Source organism: Dipodomys ordii, unplaced genomic scaffold (genome assembly GCF_000151885.1).
Source record: "Dipodomys ordii isolate 6190 unplaced genomic scaffold, Dord_2.0 Scaffold132, whole genome shotgun sequence".
Lineage (NCBI taxonomy): Eukaryota > Metazoa > Chordata > Mammalia > Rodentia > Heteromyidae > Dipodomys > Dipodomys ordii.
In genome coordinates, this window is record NW_012267348.1 from 5,029,992 (window position 1) to 5,045,558 (window position 15,567).

Below are 15,567 nucleotides of genomic sequence, written 5' to 3' on the forward strand. Positions count from 1 at the left end.
AGAGTTCCATGGAGTGCTGAGAGCAATGTGCTAATGCTGGAATACATACTCGGAAGATATTAATTCAGTTCATATGCTCTATGACAAGAGATGGATAACCTTTTTTGCTGAGGGTCATTTAGATATTTATAACATCATACAAAATTATCAATAGAGGCAGAAGGCTTCAGGCAGCCAGTAAGAAGCATATAAGAAGCATGCATGTCTGTTCTGTCATATACCAAATAATTTCATACCTGTGTAGCCCAGAGGTTTAGCTCTGAGGTTGTTGATGTTTTTTTGTTTGAGTGACCTATAGTCTTCCATTATTACCCTCCCCAATAGGCTAATAGGGTCTGTTTGGTCTGTATATGTTAACAGTTGTGATTTCTTCTTAATGGAGTATTCCTTTAATCAATTAATTAGTTAATTAATGCCTGTCCTGGGGCACTGTCCCCGAGTCTCTGTGCTCAAGGCTAGTGCTGTGCCACTTGAGCTATGGCATCATTTCTGGCTTTTTCTGAGTAGTTTATTGGAGATAAGAGTCTCAAGGACTTTTTTGCCTGGACTGGTTTCAAACCGAAGCTCTCAGATCTCAGCCTCCTATGTAACTAGAATTACAGGTGTGAGCCACTAGTGCCCAGCTTTTCCCTTTATTAATGTGAAACACCTTCTTTGTGTCTTCCGACTGATTTTAGTTTGAAGTCTGTTTTATCAGATAGCTATAAATATGGGTACTCTTGCCTGCTTTTTTCTATCCTTTCACCCTAAGCCTATATTTGTTTTTGTCAATTAAAAGTGGTTTTTTTGTAACAACACATGGTTGGATCCTGGTTTTTAATCCAGACGGCTGTTCTGTGACTTTTGACTGGAGAGTTGAGAGGCTGAACATTGAATGTTAATAGCGAAAGGCCTTTAAGACATGTCATATATTCCTATCATTATATATTTGTTCGGAGTGTCTTTAATTGTCTGTCTTCTTCTATACCCATGATTAGTAGGTATGATGTTTTAATGAAGTCCAGGTCTTGTAAATTCAGTTAATATTTTCTTAGTTTTTTTTTCAATGTCTTTGATCTCATTCTTCTGCTTTTTCTTCAATCTCTAATGCTCTATTTTCAACTTGTTCTATTAGCTGGGGTTTTAGTTGAGGTTTTATTTTTTTATTTTAATTTTTTCTAGTACTTTGGTTTGAACTCAAAGTCTTCTGCTTGCTCAGCTTTCTTACTCATGGCTGATACCTTACTACTTGAGTCATATCTTCAGCTTGACTTTTTGCTGGTAATTGAATATGGAGTCTCTTGGACTTTTTGCCCAGGCTTTGAACTTTGATCCTACACATCTCAGCTTCCTGAGGTCTAGCTTACGAAGAGATTAGATATCTAGCTAGCATTAGTTGTGAGCCACTGATGCCTGGTTTATTTGATCTTTATTTCAGGATTTCTACACCTTTCATTTCCTTCATTCTTCTGCATTTCTTCTTTATTTCATTCAGATGTTTGTTTGAAGTCTGTAGTTGTTTGTGTCCTCTGAATTTGTTTAGAACTTTGTACATTACCTCCTTAATTTCATTGATTATTCTTCTCATTGCCTTTTTGGATTTGGGTGAAATTTCTTTTTTCCTAACACTTTAAGTCCTTTATTGTAGAATAGTTGGCTTTTGAGAGAGACAGATTGTCTTGTTTACTCATTAATTTAGTGATTTTTTTCCCATTTATGTATCTAGGTCTAAGTTTGGTAGACATTTCAATCTCCTGGTCCTTTTAGTTGGTAAATTCTTGAAGATTAGTTAAAACTGAATAATGGCTGGGCTGTGGTCTATTTCCCTATTACTTGGAGAGATGTGGCTCAGTTGCCAAATAATTTTTCAGTGTTCAAGACACTGTATAGAGCTCTCCTCAGGGTGAGGGAGCTTGATTGCAAAGGCTATTATAGTTGACAAACCACAACCTTCTATTTGTGGCATTCCCTAATGAACTATAGTCACCATTACTGTTCCAATATTTTTAGATGAATACAGCAACAAAGGTGTATATTTGTGATCTAGGAAGACCTTAGTTATTAACCAGAGTGGTAATAGGAAGGAGATATTGTGTATATACTAATGAATATTACTGGGAATTTAATTATATAGGAAACAAAGGAGGCAGAGCTGAGTTTGATGGGTAATGTTAAGGAGAAAATAGAATATGAAGTAAGTAGAAAAGAGCTAGTTAGTATTGTATTTGTGTAGGGAAGGGTGAAGAGACTTGAATAGATGAATATCCACAAAAAAAAAAAAAACCAAGACAACAAAAAGGTGTTCAGGCAATCTAGTTTTCAGGTAAAAATGCAGGCGATATGGAAAGGATTGGGATGGGGAACGAGTTAGAAAATTTGAGTGAGAGAGCAGTTCTACTTGTAGATAGAAGGAAGATATAAATGGAGAAGGGCTCTCGAAGGGGCAAAATTTGACTTAAAATTGAATGCTGAAAGGAAGATGTTTTGGATTGGATATGATTTCTGAGAAAAGGGAGAAGTAAGTAGAACTAAAACTAAATGGGGGTGGGTGACCATGGCTCAGGCTTGTAATCCTAGCTACTCAGGAGGCTGAGATCTGAGGATTGTGGTTTGAAGCCAGCCAAGGCAGGAAGGTCCATGAGACTCTTATCTCTAGTTAACTTCTGATTTTCTACCAGAAGTGGCACTGTGGGTCAAAGTAGTAATGCGCTAGCCTTGAGCAAAAAAGAGCTCAGGGATAGCACCAAGCCCTTGATTTCAAGCCCCATCATGACTGACCCCACCCCCCCAAAAAAAGTAAATGGCAGCTGGGCACTGATAGTTCACACCTGCAATCCTAGCTACTTAGGAAGCTGAGATCTGAGAATTGCAGTTCAAAGCCAGCCAACACAAGAAAGTCTGTGAGACTTATCTCCAAGCCACTAAAAAGCTGGACGTAAAGCTTCCTTCTCCTTCCTTTTTTCTCCTCCCTTTTTTCTTCTCCCTCCTCTCTTTTCTTCTTTCTCATCACATATTTTAAAAATAATAAGTGAGGGCTGGGAAGGTGGCTCAGTGGTAGAGCGCTTGCCTTGCATGCATGAGGCCCTGGGTTCGATTCCTCAGCACCACATAAACAGGAAAAAAAAAGCTGGAAGTGGCGCTGTGGCTCAAGTGGTAGAGTGCTAGCCTTGAGCTGAAGAGCTGAGGGACAGGGCCCAGGCCCAGAGTTCAGGCCCCACGACTGGACTTCCCCCCCCCAAAAAAAATAATGTGAATAAATAAAAAATCAAAACCTCCAAAGCAACATCAAAGACAGACTTACATGAAACAAAATATAAATTTTCAGTTGTTCTTGTGTATGTGTGTGAAGACCTGAGGCTGTAGAAATCACATGGTTTAGGTTAGGGTGGAAGGGTTCTGTCCCACTTGGTGGTCAGCACATAGAGCCCTGGACAACTGCCACACCCATGCCACAGACAGAACCTTGGCTCCCTCCAGTGGTGTCTCTGCTGACATGAGCATGAGTGGCCACCAGAGCTGTGTCTCTGCTGAATGCTCCGCAAGGAATCCCAAGCCTCCTTTGATGCTGGGCATCTGAAGCAGCTACCTTTGATGTCTCAGCTGCCTCTAATAGCACCTGTGCTGAGTGTACTCAGGGGCAGTTCCATTCCTGTGTGGATGACAATAGCAGTTGCTTCTGCTGTGTGACTTGTGAGGGGTCCTAAGACTTTGTCACCTGTGTCAGGTGATCATCCTGATCTCACCTTCTAAGTAGCTAAGATTACAGGTGGGAACCACTGTCTCTGGCTAGTATATTAGTCTTAAAAAGTACTCTGAATTGCAGCAGTTCTTATCTGGTATTTGTTTTATGGAAATTTGTCTCAATAAAGGTATGAACAACAGAGGGTTGTCAGTTAAATTTTAGTATAGTACTAGGTCATTTAAAAATGTAATGAGTTTAAATAAGATTGCCAGTTAAAGCTGATTTGAACAATTAAGCTTTTTTTCTTGTGTTTCATAGGACAACATCAAAAATAAATGGTATAGAGTATGTTCCTTTCATGAGTGTTGATCTAAGAGAACGTTTTGCTTATCCAATGCCTTTTTGGTAAGTAAATACTTGTTTTTATTTCTAGAATAATTTTTTTCTATACTTTTTCAGTACTCTGAATTCAGTTTAATTCAGATCCTTGAAATTAAAGTTTTCAATAAAACTATGACTATAAGAAATGTTTGACATTTCCAACAACTGTTGGAAAGAAGTGAGGTCATACAGAAGTGGGTTGATTCATAGAGTGCCAGCGTAGCAAGTTTGAGGCCCTAAGTTCAAATCCCAGGGCTTCCTCAAAATAATAAAAAAGTTTGAGAGGCACAAGTCTTTAGTCCCAGCACACTTCAGAGGCTTTTTATGTAGGGTAGGGGAAGGGAGAGGGGAAGATAGGTAGGTGGCAGGAGGAGAAGGAAATAACGAGTTTTTGGCCATTTGGGCTACACAGTGAGACTCATCAAAAAAAGTTGAGGGGCTGGGAAAGTGGCTCAGTAGTAGAGCGCTTGCCTTGCATGCATGAGGCCCTGGGTTCGATTCCTCAGCACTACATAAGCAGAAAAAAAAAGCTGGTAGTGGCGCTGTGGCTCAAGTGGTAGAGCGCTAGCCTTGAGCTGAAGAGCTGAGGGACAGCGCCCAGGCCCCACGACTGTACCTCCCCCCCAAAAAAAAAAAAGTTGAGAAATGTTATGTTACAGGCTGCATTTTTTATTTAGAGACTTGTGACCAATGTTTGTTCATTAAGTTTGGAAGATAGGAAATGGAGGTAGTGGCTCAAGTGGTAGAGTGCCAACCTTGAGCAAAAAAAAAAAAAAAGCCAAGCAGGAGTGCAAGGCACTGAGTTCAAGCCCTGATACCAGCATGTATATATTAAAAAAGAAAGAAAAAGAGAAAGCAAAGTGAAAATCTAGAGGTATTTTGCATTGCAGAAACAAATACTGCAGCTGGAACTTTGCAGATTAATTGAGTGAAAAATCCTCTTCCTCCTAATGCTTATCAGAATTTCTTAAAAAATGTTATGGTATATTTATTTTAGCTTTAATGTCATATTTCTTGTATTATCCAAAAATCTTTGTGATTCCAAGGAGTGTTGCCTTTACTCTAGAAAGGATTTAGGGGAAAGGCAGATTAATAGAGTTGCTTTGGGGGATAAAGTAGATAATATATAAAGGACTTTAGCTTGATGTCTGACATATGGTTGGTTACTATTTAGCAAATTAGCCACTTTGAATAGCCTTTCAGAGTATAAGAGCCAAGAAGCTTCCTGGTCATTCTGAATGAATCAGCTTGTACTGTTGTTAATACCTGATTTCACTGCTGAGGTTCTCCAGCTGTTAAGCAAGTCTAACCAGTGAAACCATACCCCCAATCCTTTTGCTTATAATTTGTTTTTCAGACAGTGTCCTAGACTAAGATCTTCCTTCCTCCTCCTTTCATGTAGCTAGGATTATAGTTGTGTGCCACCTAACTCTGTGACTAACTCTATTGCAGAATTTCTTGAACATAACCATGCTAATTCAAACTTTCACAGTATATGCTGAATTTACATTTGTTTCTGTCTTCAGTTATCTGTATATATGTATATTGCTTTAATTGGGAGGGATGTTGAGTTTAACTCTGGGTTCAAGGTTAAGTGTAATGAGCCAGATTTGACCATAGAGTTATTTTAGGAATATATTAAAGATAGTTATGTGATCTCTAAAAACAGAAAAAGCCATCTCTAGCAAATGTCATTTTGACTTTGAGTAGTTGTTTATTATTAACCTTATTATTTTAATTTTTATTATTATCTTAGTGATAGATTGGGCAAGCTACCATTGTCACCAAAACAAAAAACTACATTTTCCAAATGGGTTCGACCAGAAGATCTTACCAACAATCCTACAATGATATACACTGTGTCCAGTTTTAGCATAAAGCAGGTAACATTCATTTTGTATAATTTTCTATATTTGAAAATGAGTTTGAGTTTTTCCTTAGATTTTATATGTTCATATGCATGAGTATAATGGAAAGATTGCTCATTTTGTATGTCAAAATTAGTTTCACAAGGGAGATTTCATCATAGCAATTTTCTGCATGTTTACAATGTATTCTAAAAATTATCACCTCTTTATCACTCTTCTATTTTTATACATGCAAAAATCTACTTTGACCATATTCATCTTTTCTTTTTTTTTTTAGACAGAGTTTTGATTTTTTAATCCAAGCTGGCCCCAAACTGTAATACTTCTGCTTTAGCCTCCAGCCTTAGCTGGGATTATAGCTGTCATGCTACCATGCCTAGCTTATTCTATACATTTTGATTTACACACTGAAATAATTATGTAATAGGAAGAGTAATTAGTTTTGTGTTTGTAGATTAGAAACTTGAAAGTCTGAATTTCACCTTTAATAAAAGAATGATTACAAAATCATTCTAAATTTGCTTTATTGAAATACTTCATTCATTTTTCTAGGATTAGTTTGAATAAAATGAGTCAGCAGAATGGCGTTTCTAATTTGGCTATTCAAACAATTAAGGTATTTTCTATAAAAAGTCAGGTGGTAGGTGCAGAATGTAAGTCCTGTGCTGAAATGTTGAAAATACATGAAGGAATATATTAATACTTGCTGTTATTAACAGACAATAGTATCGGATTGTTCCTTTGTGGCATCATTGGCCATCAGTGCGGCTTATGAGAGGCGATTCAATAAAAAATTGATTACCAGGTAATACTTTGTTCTGTTAGCTCTTTTCATAATTGCTTAGAAATTAAGACTTAGCAGGAAGAGAGAGCATATTACTAGAATATATGGCTTTTCTGTAGAGATGAGGCAGATGTTTTGTGAATGTGGAAAGATAATGCTGAAGTAGTCAGGGTGCATGTGTAAAATATATAGGATAAATGCTTCAAAATAAATGAATCAAAATAAACTGTTGTGTTTATAATACTTGCAAAATTCTACAGAAAGGTAGCTTCTGAACACCTGTAGCTATTGGGGAATTGAAATAGGTTAATTTGTAAAAAATAAAATAGCCTGCAAATAAAATATATGTAAGATTTTGAAAACATAGGACAAAAAATGTAACATTGGAAAATGTTGGTTGCATGTTGAAATCATAATATATTGGACTAAACAAAATACTGTTTTGCCAGGTACTGGTGGCTCACTCCTGTAATCATAGCTACTCAAGAGGCTGAGATCTGAGGATTGTAGTTCACAGACATCCTAAGCAGAGAAGTCTATGAGACTCATATCTCAAATTAACCACCAAAAGCCAAAAGTGGCTTTGGCTCAAGTGGTACAATGCTAGCCTTGAGCAAAAAGGCTGAGGACAGCAAGTACCCAGGCCCTGTACTTGGCATACACACACAAAAAATAAAAATAAAAAATTTTAAAAATTAAATTTGTTTTTACCTTTTACTTTTAACTTTTATTGCTATTGGAAAATATAAAATAACATATTTCCAATGGCTAGAACTTTGTTAGAAATTAGGGAAGTATTTCTGAAATACTTTTTCTTTTTTGTTTTTTGTGTCAGTATTGGGGCTTAAACTCAGGGTCTGTTGCTTGCTAGGCAGGCACTGTACAACGTAAGCCATGCTTCTTTATGCTTTATTTATCAGTAGGATTTTTGCCTAGGGCTGGCCTGAGACTGCGATCCTCTTACCTATGGACTTCTCCATAGTTGTGATCACAGGTGGAAAGCACTGGGTCTACATTAATTGGGGGTCTTTTTGCCTGGGCTGAGCTCAAACCACAATTCCTGGATTTTACCTTCTGAGTGGATTTCACCACAGGTCTGCCTGGCTCTTGTTCAGTTTTTAAATCTATATTAAAACCATTCAGTGTTAAAATTATTAAGCATTATTTTTTACATTCAGCTCTTCTTAATTGAGTTTTTGTTAAGTCATAAGTACAAAGATGAATTCAACAGTCATTAAGTTGTTATTTGCCATATAAATAAATTGCAGTATGTTTGATTGGTCCAAAAATTGTCGCCAGGCACTGGTGGCTCAAGCCTGTAATCCTAGCTACTCAGAAGGCTGAGATCTGAGGATTGCAGTTTAAAGCCAGCCCAGGCAGGAAAGTCCATGACACTCTTAGCTCCAGTTAACCATCAGAAAACCAGAAGTATTCCTGTGGCTCAATGTGTGGAATGCTAGCCTTGAACAAAAGAGCTCAGGATCAGGGCCCATCCCCTGAGTTCAAGCCCCATGACTAACAGAAAAAAAAAAAAAGCAAGAGAGAAAATTGTCCCTGACAGTTATTCAAATATCTTATTGTGTAATTCTAGTGCCTTATAGAGTTGTACTTAGTGCATAATTGTAATTAACTGAAATGAATACTTTACTTTTGGAGTCAGTGATAAATAAACTGGTATAAAATATAACCACATAGTTGACTTATTGAAGTGTATAGCTAAAACTTGAGCACTTTTCAGAATATTATGAAACTTACACTCTATTTTATGATCACATAACATACTTTCTTAAGCTGGGAGTGGGTGGGTATGTACCTATAATTCCAGCACTTGGAAGGCTGAGGCAGGAGGAACATGAATTTGAGGCTAACTTGGGCTAAATAGTGAGTTTCAGCCAAGCCTGGTTCACATAGTGAAACTGTCTCAAAGCAATTTAAAAAACACAAAACTTTATTTTTTATAAAGTAAATAAATACTTTAGGATAAAGCTCTTTTTCAGATTTACTGTAGGAGATACATTTATTTTTATAAAACTTCAAAGACAGTATATCTAAATGAGTGGCATATGTTTAAAGTGTGAAATCTGGTATAGTACTTGATATTGAATATTAATGTTAATATTTCAATATTTATTTTTTTTACCTAAAGCATAATTTACCCTCAAAATAAGGATGGTGAACCAGAGTACAATCCATGCGGAAAGTATATGGTAAAACTCCACCTCAATGGTGTCCCAAGAAAGGTGAATAATGTCTCTCCCTCTCTCCCTGGACCTTCTCTCTTCCCGTTCCCATTTTTGAGACTTGAGTAGAATCATTAATATTATCTCTCTAAACATTGTCATTTTAGTTGACTTTGAATCTGTGATATACATATTATTACCAATAGCACCATATGTTAGTAATTAAAAATAAAACTCATGACAAAGTGAATTTTTTGTTGTTGTTTGGTTTTCACTGTGTTGCCCAGGCTTTCATGAACTCCTGGGTAGTCAAGTAATCCTCCCAAATATCTAGAACTATAGGTTTGTGTCATCTTACCTAGCTTTAAGTCTTTTTATTAATGGGTCTGAGAAAATGTGTACAAATTTTCAGTAATGCTTAAAATTTAACTACCAAAAATATCCAGAAATGTAGCTATGACTCGAGCACAAAGCTCAAGGACAGTGCCCAGGCCTTGAGTTCAGTACTCATGATTTGCACCAAAAAAATTTTTTTAGCCTGATAGTTCTTTATTATTATTTTGGAGATATAGTCTCACTAGCCTAGAATGGCCTTGAATTTTCAGTCCTCCTGACACAGCCTCCTAGGTGCTGGGATTACAGTTGTTCACTACCTTGATTGGCACCTCAGTTTTTTGCTAGAAACAATGAGGTTGATCAGGATACATTGTGTATATGTGTATGAAAATGTTAAAATGAAGCCCTTCTTTAATTAAAAAAATAAAAACAAAAGGAAATCTACCACTGGTGGACAAGTGAAGATAGTAAGAAACTTAAGCATTCTTCCCGCTCCCCCCATTGCATGCGTGCGTGCGTGTGCGCGTGTGTGTGTGTGTGTTCTGTTGGTACTGAGGCACTGTCACAGTACTGAGCTTTTTCTGCTCAACTCTGGCACTCTGGCAATTGAACCACAGCTTTATTTCTGACTTTTGGTGGTTAATTAGAGATAAGAGTTTCACAGATTTTCTTCTCCAGGCCGCTTGTACTACCGTCCCTAAGACTAGCTGGGATTACAGGTGTTAGTCACCATTTGGAAAGTTTTTTGTGAAATACATAGTTTAAACTTTTTTTTTCTTTTTTTGTTTTGGTGCAGGTCCTGGGGCTTGAACTCTGGGCCTGGGTGCTGTCCCTGAGCTCTTCAGCTCAAGGCTAGCTCTCTACCATTTGAGCCACAGTGCCACTTCTGCTTTTCTGAATGGTTTATTGGAGATAAGAGTCTCATGGATGTTCCTGCCCGGGTTGGCTTTGAGCCGCAATCCTCAAATCTCAGCCTCCTGAGTAGCTAGGATACAGGCGTGAGCCACTGGCATCCGGTGCTTTTTTACAGTTTTAAACTAAAATGACAGGCAGTGGTACTATTGTTTAATAGCAATAACCCCCTCTCACTAGGTGAGGCTAGCCTAGAACTTACTATGTAGTCAGGCTGTCCTGAAATTTGAAATCCTCTTGTCTTAGCTTTCTATGTCCTGAGATTCCAGGCATTAACCACCATATCTGGCAATGAGGGCCTTTGGTAATTATTGTAAATACACTGTATGTTCTAGAATCCCTAATAACTTTGGTGGTAGTTATATGCCTATAAATAGTGACTTAACCTGTTAAGTGGTACTGTCTTGTAAAGCTGAATAAACACATATTAAAATGACCAACAGTTTATAATTGATCAGTTTCTAGAAACATGATGCTATCAAAGTAGGCCTATTGTATCTTTTTTTCTATTTCTATTTGCTTTTGGGTCCGGTCGTGGGGCCTGAACTCTGGGCCTGGGCACTGTCCCTCAGCTCTTCAGCTCAAGGCTAGCGCTCCACCACTTAAGCCACAGCACCACTTCCAGCTTTTTTCTATTTGCTTATGTGGTGCTGAGGAATCGAACCCAGGGCCTCAGGCATGCAAGGCAAGCGCTCTACCACTGAGCCAACTTCCCAGCCCCTCTTTTATTGGTATGAAAGGATTTTTTTGGTTGTTGTTTGTTTTTTAATATTGAGTGGAGGATTGGAGCAATGCCTAGCAAGTGTGAAAGCTCTGAGTTCAAACTCCAGAACCACTAATATATTTGTACAAATACATATATATATATGTCTGTGTGTATATTTACATATATACATACATATATGTGTATATATACATATATGCATGCACATATATGCACGTATATATACACAAACACATATATATGTATATATATGTATATGAGAGAGGGAAAAGATTTTAAAATATTTTGTCTTCTTTAAGAAAGTTAATGTTCTCTTTCTCCAGGTGATAATTGATGACCAGTTACCTGTTGATCATAAGGGTGAACTGCTGTGTTCTTATTCCAACAATAAAAGTGAATTATGGGTGTCTCTCATAGAAAAAGCATACATGAAAGTTATGGGAGGATATGATTTCCCAGGATCCAACTCAGTAAGTACAAGATGGTATGCTGTAGACATGGATTTATATTATCTAATAAGATTATATTTAAACTTTTATTCATGGGGAAAGAAAACACAATCCCAGAAAATGTTGGTATTATGGGGGTATGCATTTTCTTATGTGAGGATAGCACATTTGTAGATTCCAGAAAAGCCTGAAGTGTATAGTGTTTGCTGTAATGTTGAGATATAGGGCCAATTATAGCATATACAGTTTCAGATTAAAGAGAGGTGTCATATGAAGCCTTTATATTTTGATATGTAAGTTCTGGTACAAGGAGTTTTCCCCACCCTTAACTTGTAAAACTGAGCTATTACTAATGTTCCTTTGATGCATGAAATAAAGTATCAGACTTTAAGACAGAAATTAGATTGATGTGACTTTCAATGTGGACACTTAACCAGCCTTGGCTTTATCTCAGCGTCTTTGTGTGTGTATCGTATGATAGCCATCTCTCAGGGGTGGTAAACAATATGTGGACCATGTGAATCACCCATCAGTCATACCTGATTAGTCTCCCTTCCTAATTCTGGGCTTTTCTGCACTCCAGGATTTTAAAATGTTAGGAAAGAGTATAAAATAATCTGGGCACCGTGGCTCACATTTATAATCCTATCTATTTAGGAGGCTGAGAGCTCAGGATATCATGGTTCAAAGCCAACTGAGGTAGGAATGTCTGTGAGGCTCTTATCTCCAATTAACCACCAAAAAACTGGAAGTGGCACTATGGCTCAAGTGGTAGAGTGCTAGCTGCAGTGCTCAGGGACAGCACCCAGGCCCAGAGTTCAAGACCCACGACCAGAAAAAAAAAGAGTGTAAAATCATAATTTTAAACACAGTATGATTTTGACTGTTTGTCTTCCCAGCCTGCACATTCAATTGCTCTATTTTATCATTCAAATACTTGTAGTGCCTTCATAATCCATTGCCTTTTAATTTACTCAGTGTATCTTAGAAGAATGGGGATTCATGTCAGAATGTTAAAGGTACTCTCATTGTAAGAACTTATTAAGTGAAAAGTGACCAGCATCATCATAGCAGTTTTTCTATTTGTTTTGAGTGTTTTTAAAAAATACTTTTTATGAAACAATTCTTCTATATTAAGGAAAAAGAGAAATATCCTTATCTTCTGATTTATCCTTATCAAAATTATGATAGTAAATCAGTGAGATTTAATAGCTACCTCAAGGGTTTAATAGATTGAGAATAATGTTAACAAAATGTGTTTATATTTCAGAATATTGATCTTCATGCTTTGACTGGGTGGATTCCAGAAAGGATTGCTATGCATTCAGATAGCCAGACTTTCAGTAAGGATAATTCCTTCCGAATGCTTTATCAAAGGTGATTTTTTTTTTTAAACTAGTTCTGGGTCTTGAATTTAGGGCTTAGGCACTGTCCCTGAGCTTTTTTGTGCTCAAGGCTAGCGCTCTACTTCTTGAGTCACAAAGCCACTTCTCGATTTTTCTAAGTAATTTTTTGGAGATAATAGTTTCACAGACTTTGCTGCCTGGGCTGGCTTCAAATTGAGATCTTCAGATCTCAGCCTCCTAAGTAGCTAGGATTATAATTGTGAGCTACCAGCACCTGGCTGATTTTTTTTTGTTGTTGTTGTTTTTTCTGTTTTGGTACTAAAGGAGCTATGTAAAAGCATCATACCTCATTTAGGATAGAGATTGTAAAACTCCCTTCCTGTTTTAGTTTTTTGAGACAGAATCTCACTATGTAGCCCAGGTTGACTTCAAAGTCACAATACGCCTGCTTTAGCCTCCCTAGTGCTAGAATTTCAAGCCTGTGCCATTCCTGGCAGAAGCTGTCACTTTTATTTATCAGGGAAATTATTTTTAAAATACAGTCAGCCTTTAGTTATGTTTATAGTGTTATAATTACAATTAATCTAATATGTAGATCATCTGAAATAAATCTGGAATATGTAATGTGAAAAAATTATTTTGTACTTATTAAGTACTTAGCCAATTTTGAGATATGGTGGGAAAAGAGTCTGAGGATTTAAGATTCATCTGGATAATCCATATAAAGAAACTGGAATTATCCAAACAATATCAAACAGTATCCAGACAATATTGGAGTTATCCAAATAATAATAACACATTAAGTAGCAGAACTAGGGAACACAATGATTTGATCAATAAATGATATCTCCTTTTAGGAAGTGCATCTAGTATTCTATATCTTTATGCTTATGTGCAAAATAACATTTTAGCATTTGCTTTTCTTCACTTGATAGTTTTCTGCATGATAGGTTTCTGCATAAGTTATTACGATGGTTAAAAAAAAGAAACAGGCTTAATCTCAGATAAGTTGTGAATTAAAATACTTCACTGAAGTGTGGTTAAGATATTAGGAATAGTCCATTTTTGAAAAGATTTCAAATTTATACACAATTTTATATGAATCATTAAAAAGAAATATGTGCTCTGAAATTTTAAATGTGTTTTTCTTTAATTTCCTGTCTTTTGGGGTCATTCCAGATTTCACAAAGGGGACGTCCTCATCACTGCATCCACTGGAATGATGACTGAAGCTGAAGGAGAGAAGTGGGGCCTGGTTCCCACACATGCATATGCTGTTTTGGATATAAGAGAATTCAAGGTTAGGCCTTAGATATTTTTTCCTCTTATTTTTCTCATTTGGATTCCAATAATTGAAATTACAGAAAGAAATAGTGATAGCAACAACAGAAGACCCGCTGTATGTTAGACCTTGTATGTGTAACCATGGTTCATTTAACCATGAAATACAATCCAAGAAGTGAGTGATGCCTGTGAGTGATGTTTGTTAGTCAAATTTTGTTGTTGGCCTACATACCTAGGCTATGGTGTGTGTGTGTGTATTTATGTGTCCATTCGTGTGTCTGTCTCCTTATTGGAGCCATGCTGAATACCACATAAACACATAAAATTAAATACAAGAGAAAGTGATTTAGTCAAGAGATAGGTGGATGAACAGGAGATGTATGAGGCTGCAACTGTCTCAACATTGCATCATACTTCCATAGTATGTTATGCTTTTATATGGTTGGCAGTACCATAGGTTTGTTTTTACTAGCATCACAGCAAAAGGAAACACAAAATCCCAGCACATAGAAGGCAGAGGCAAGAGAACCTAGAGTTCAAGGACTGAACTACATAGTGAGACTTTGTCTTGAAGGAAAAAAAACCCGATACACCCATGGTACTAAACAGTGCCATCTGCTATTTATTTTCCACTAAAAAGCTGGAAGTAGAGCTGTAGCTCAGTATCCTTGAGCAAAAAAGTTCACGGACAGTGTCCATGCTCTGAGTTCAAGCCCTAGGACTGGCACACACACAAAAAAATCAAGAAGGTCTAGGGATATGGCTTTAAATGCTAGCATGCCTGCTTAGTAAGCATGAGACCCTGAGTTCAGACCCCAGTAAGGTCAAAAGCAAAAAAGAAAAAAATAGCAAAGGATTTTTAAATATCCCTGACCAGTTTTATTTAGAACATTTAGGAAAAAATAATTGATTTCAAAGGAACTATTTGAAGACAGATGATCTTGTAACTGCCAGCTTTTAATTTTATGAATCAGTATAATCAGTTCTATAGACACATTCAGCTTTTATGGAGCATTTACTATAATCTTCATGGTTTCAGTAGCACTTCTAAAAAAGATATGTACCATCACCATTGCAAGTTTAGTATCTCATTGAGAAGACTGTCTCGTGCATTTTTTTTCTTTCTTTAAACTCTAGCCAGTCTGTGTATTTGTATAAATAGGTAACAACAAAGAATAGGATATTGTTTGAATGTAACACAGCTTCTCAGCATTGTAAGATTTAGAGGAGAGATTCTAATTAAAAGGAGAGGAGGGCTGGGAAGGTGGCTCAGTGGTAGAGCGCTTGCCTTGCATGCCTGAGGCCCTGGGTTCGATTCCTCAGCACCACATAAGCAAAAAGAAAAAAAGCAGTGGTGCTGTGGCTCAAGTGGTAGAGTGCTAGCCTTGAGCTGAAGTGCTGAGAGACAGCGCCCAGGCCCAGAGTTCAGGCCCCATGATTGGACCCCCCCCCCCAAAAAAAAAAAGGAAAGGAGCGCCTGGCACTAGTGACTCATGCCTATCACTCTAGCTACTCAGGAGGCTGAGGCTTGCAGTTGAAAGCCAGCCTTGCAGGAAAGTCTGAATTTTTTTTTCAGTCATGGGGCTTGAACTCTTGGCCTAGGTGCTGTCCCTAAGCTCTTCAGCTCAAGGCAAGTACTCTA

General features: G+C 37.3%; 1 protein-coding gene across 1 annotated transcript in view; it reads left to right on the forward strand.

Annotated features, from left to right (window-relative positions):
* The window catches only part of Capn7 (calpain 7), a 39,678-nt gene that overhangs the window by 15,239 nt on the left and 8,872 nt on the right, over window positions 1–15,567 (forward strand). The window contains exons 6-12 of the mRNA XM_013030779.1: window positions 3,980–4,066; window positions 5,799–5,925; window positions 6,630–6,715; window positions 8,841–8,934; window positions 11,170–11,316; window positions 12,566–12,672; window positions 13,821–13,941. Coding sequence (XP_012886233.1) covers window positions 3,980–4,066; window positions 5,799–5,925; window positions 6,630–6,715; window positions 8,841–8,934; window positions 11,170–11,316; window positions 12,566–12,672; window positions 13,821–13,941 — 769 coding nt within the window. The remainder of the gene's footprint in view (window positions 1–3,979; window positions 4,067–5,798; window positions 5,926–6,629; window positions 6,716–8,840; window positions 8,935–11,169; window positions 11,317–12,565; window positions 12,673–13,820; window positions 13,942–15,567) is intronic.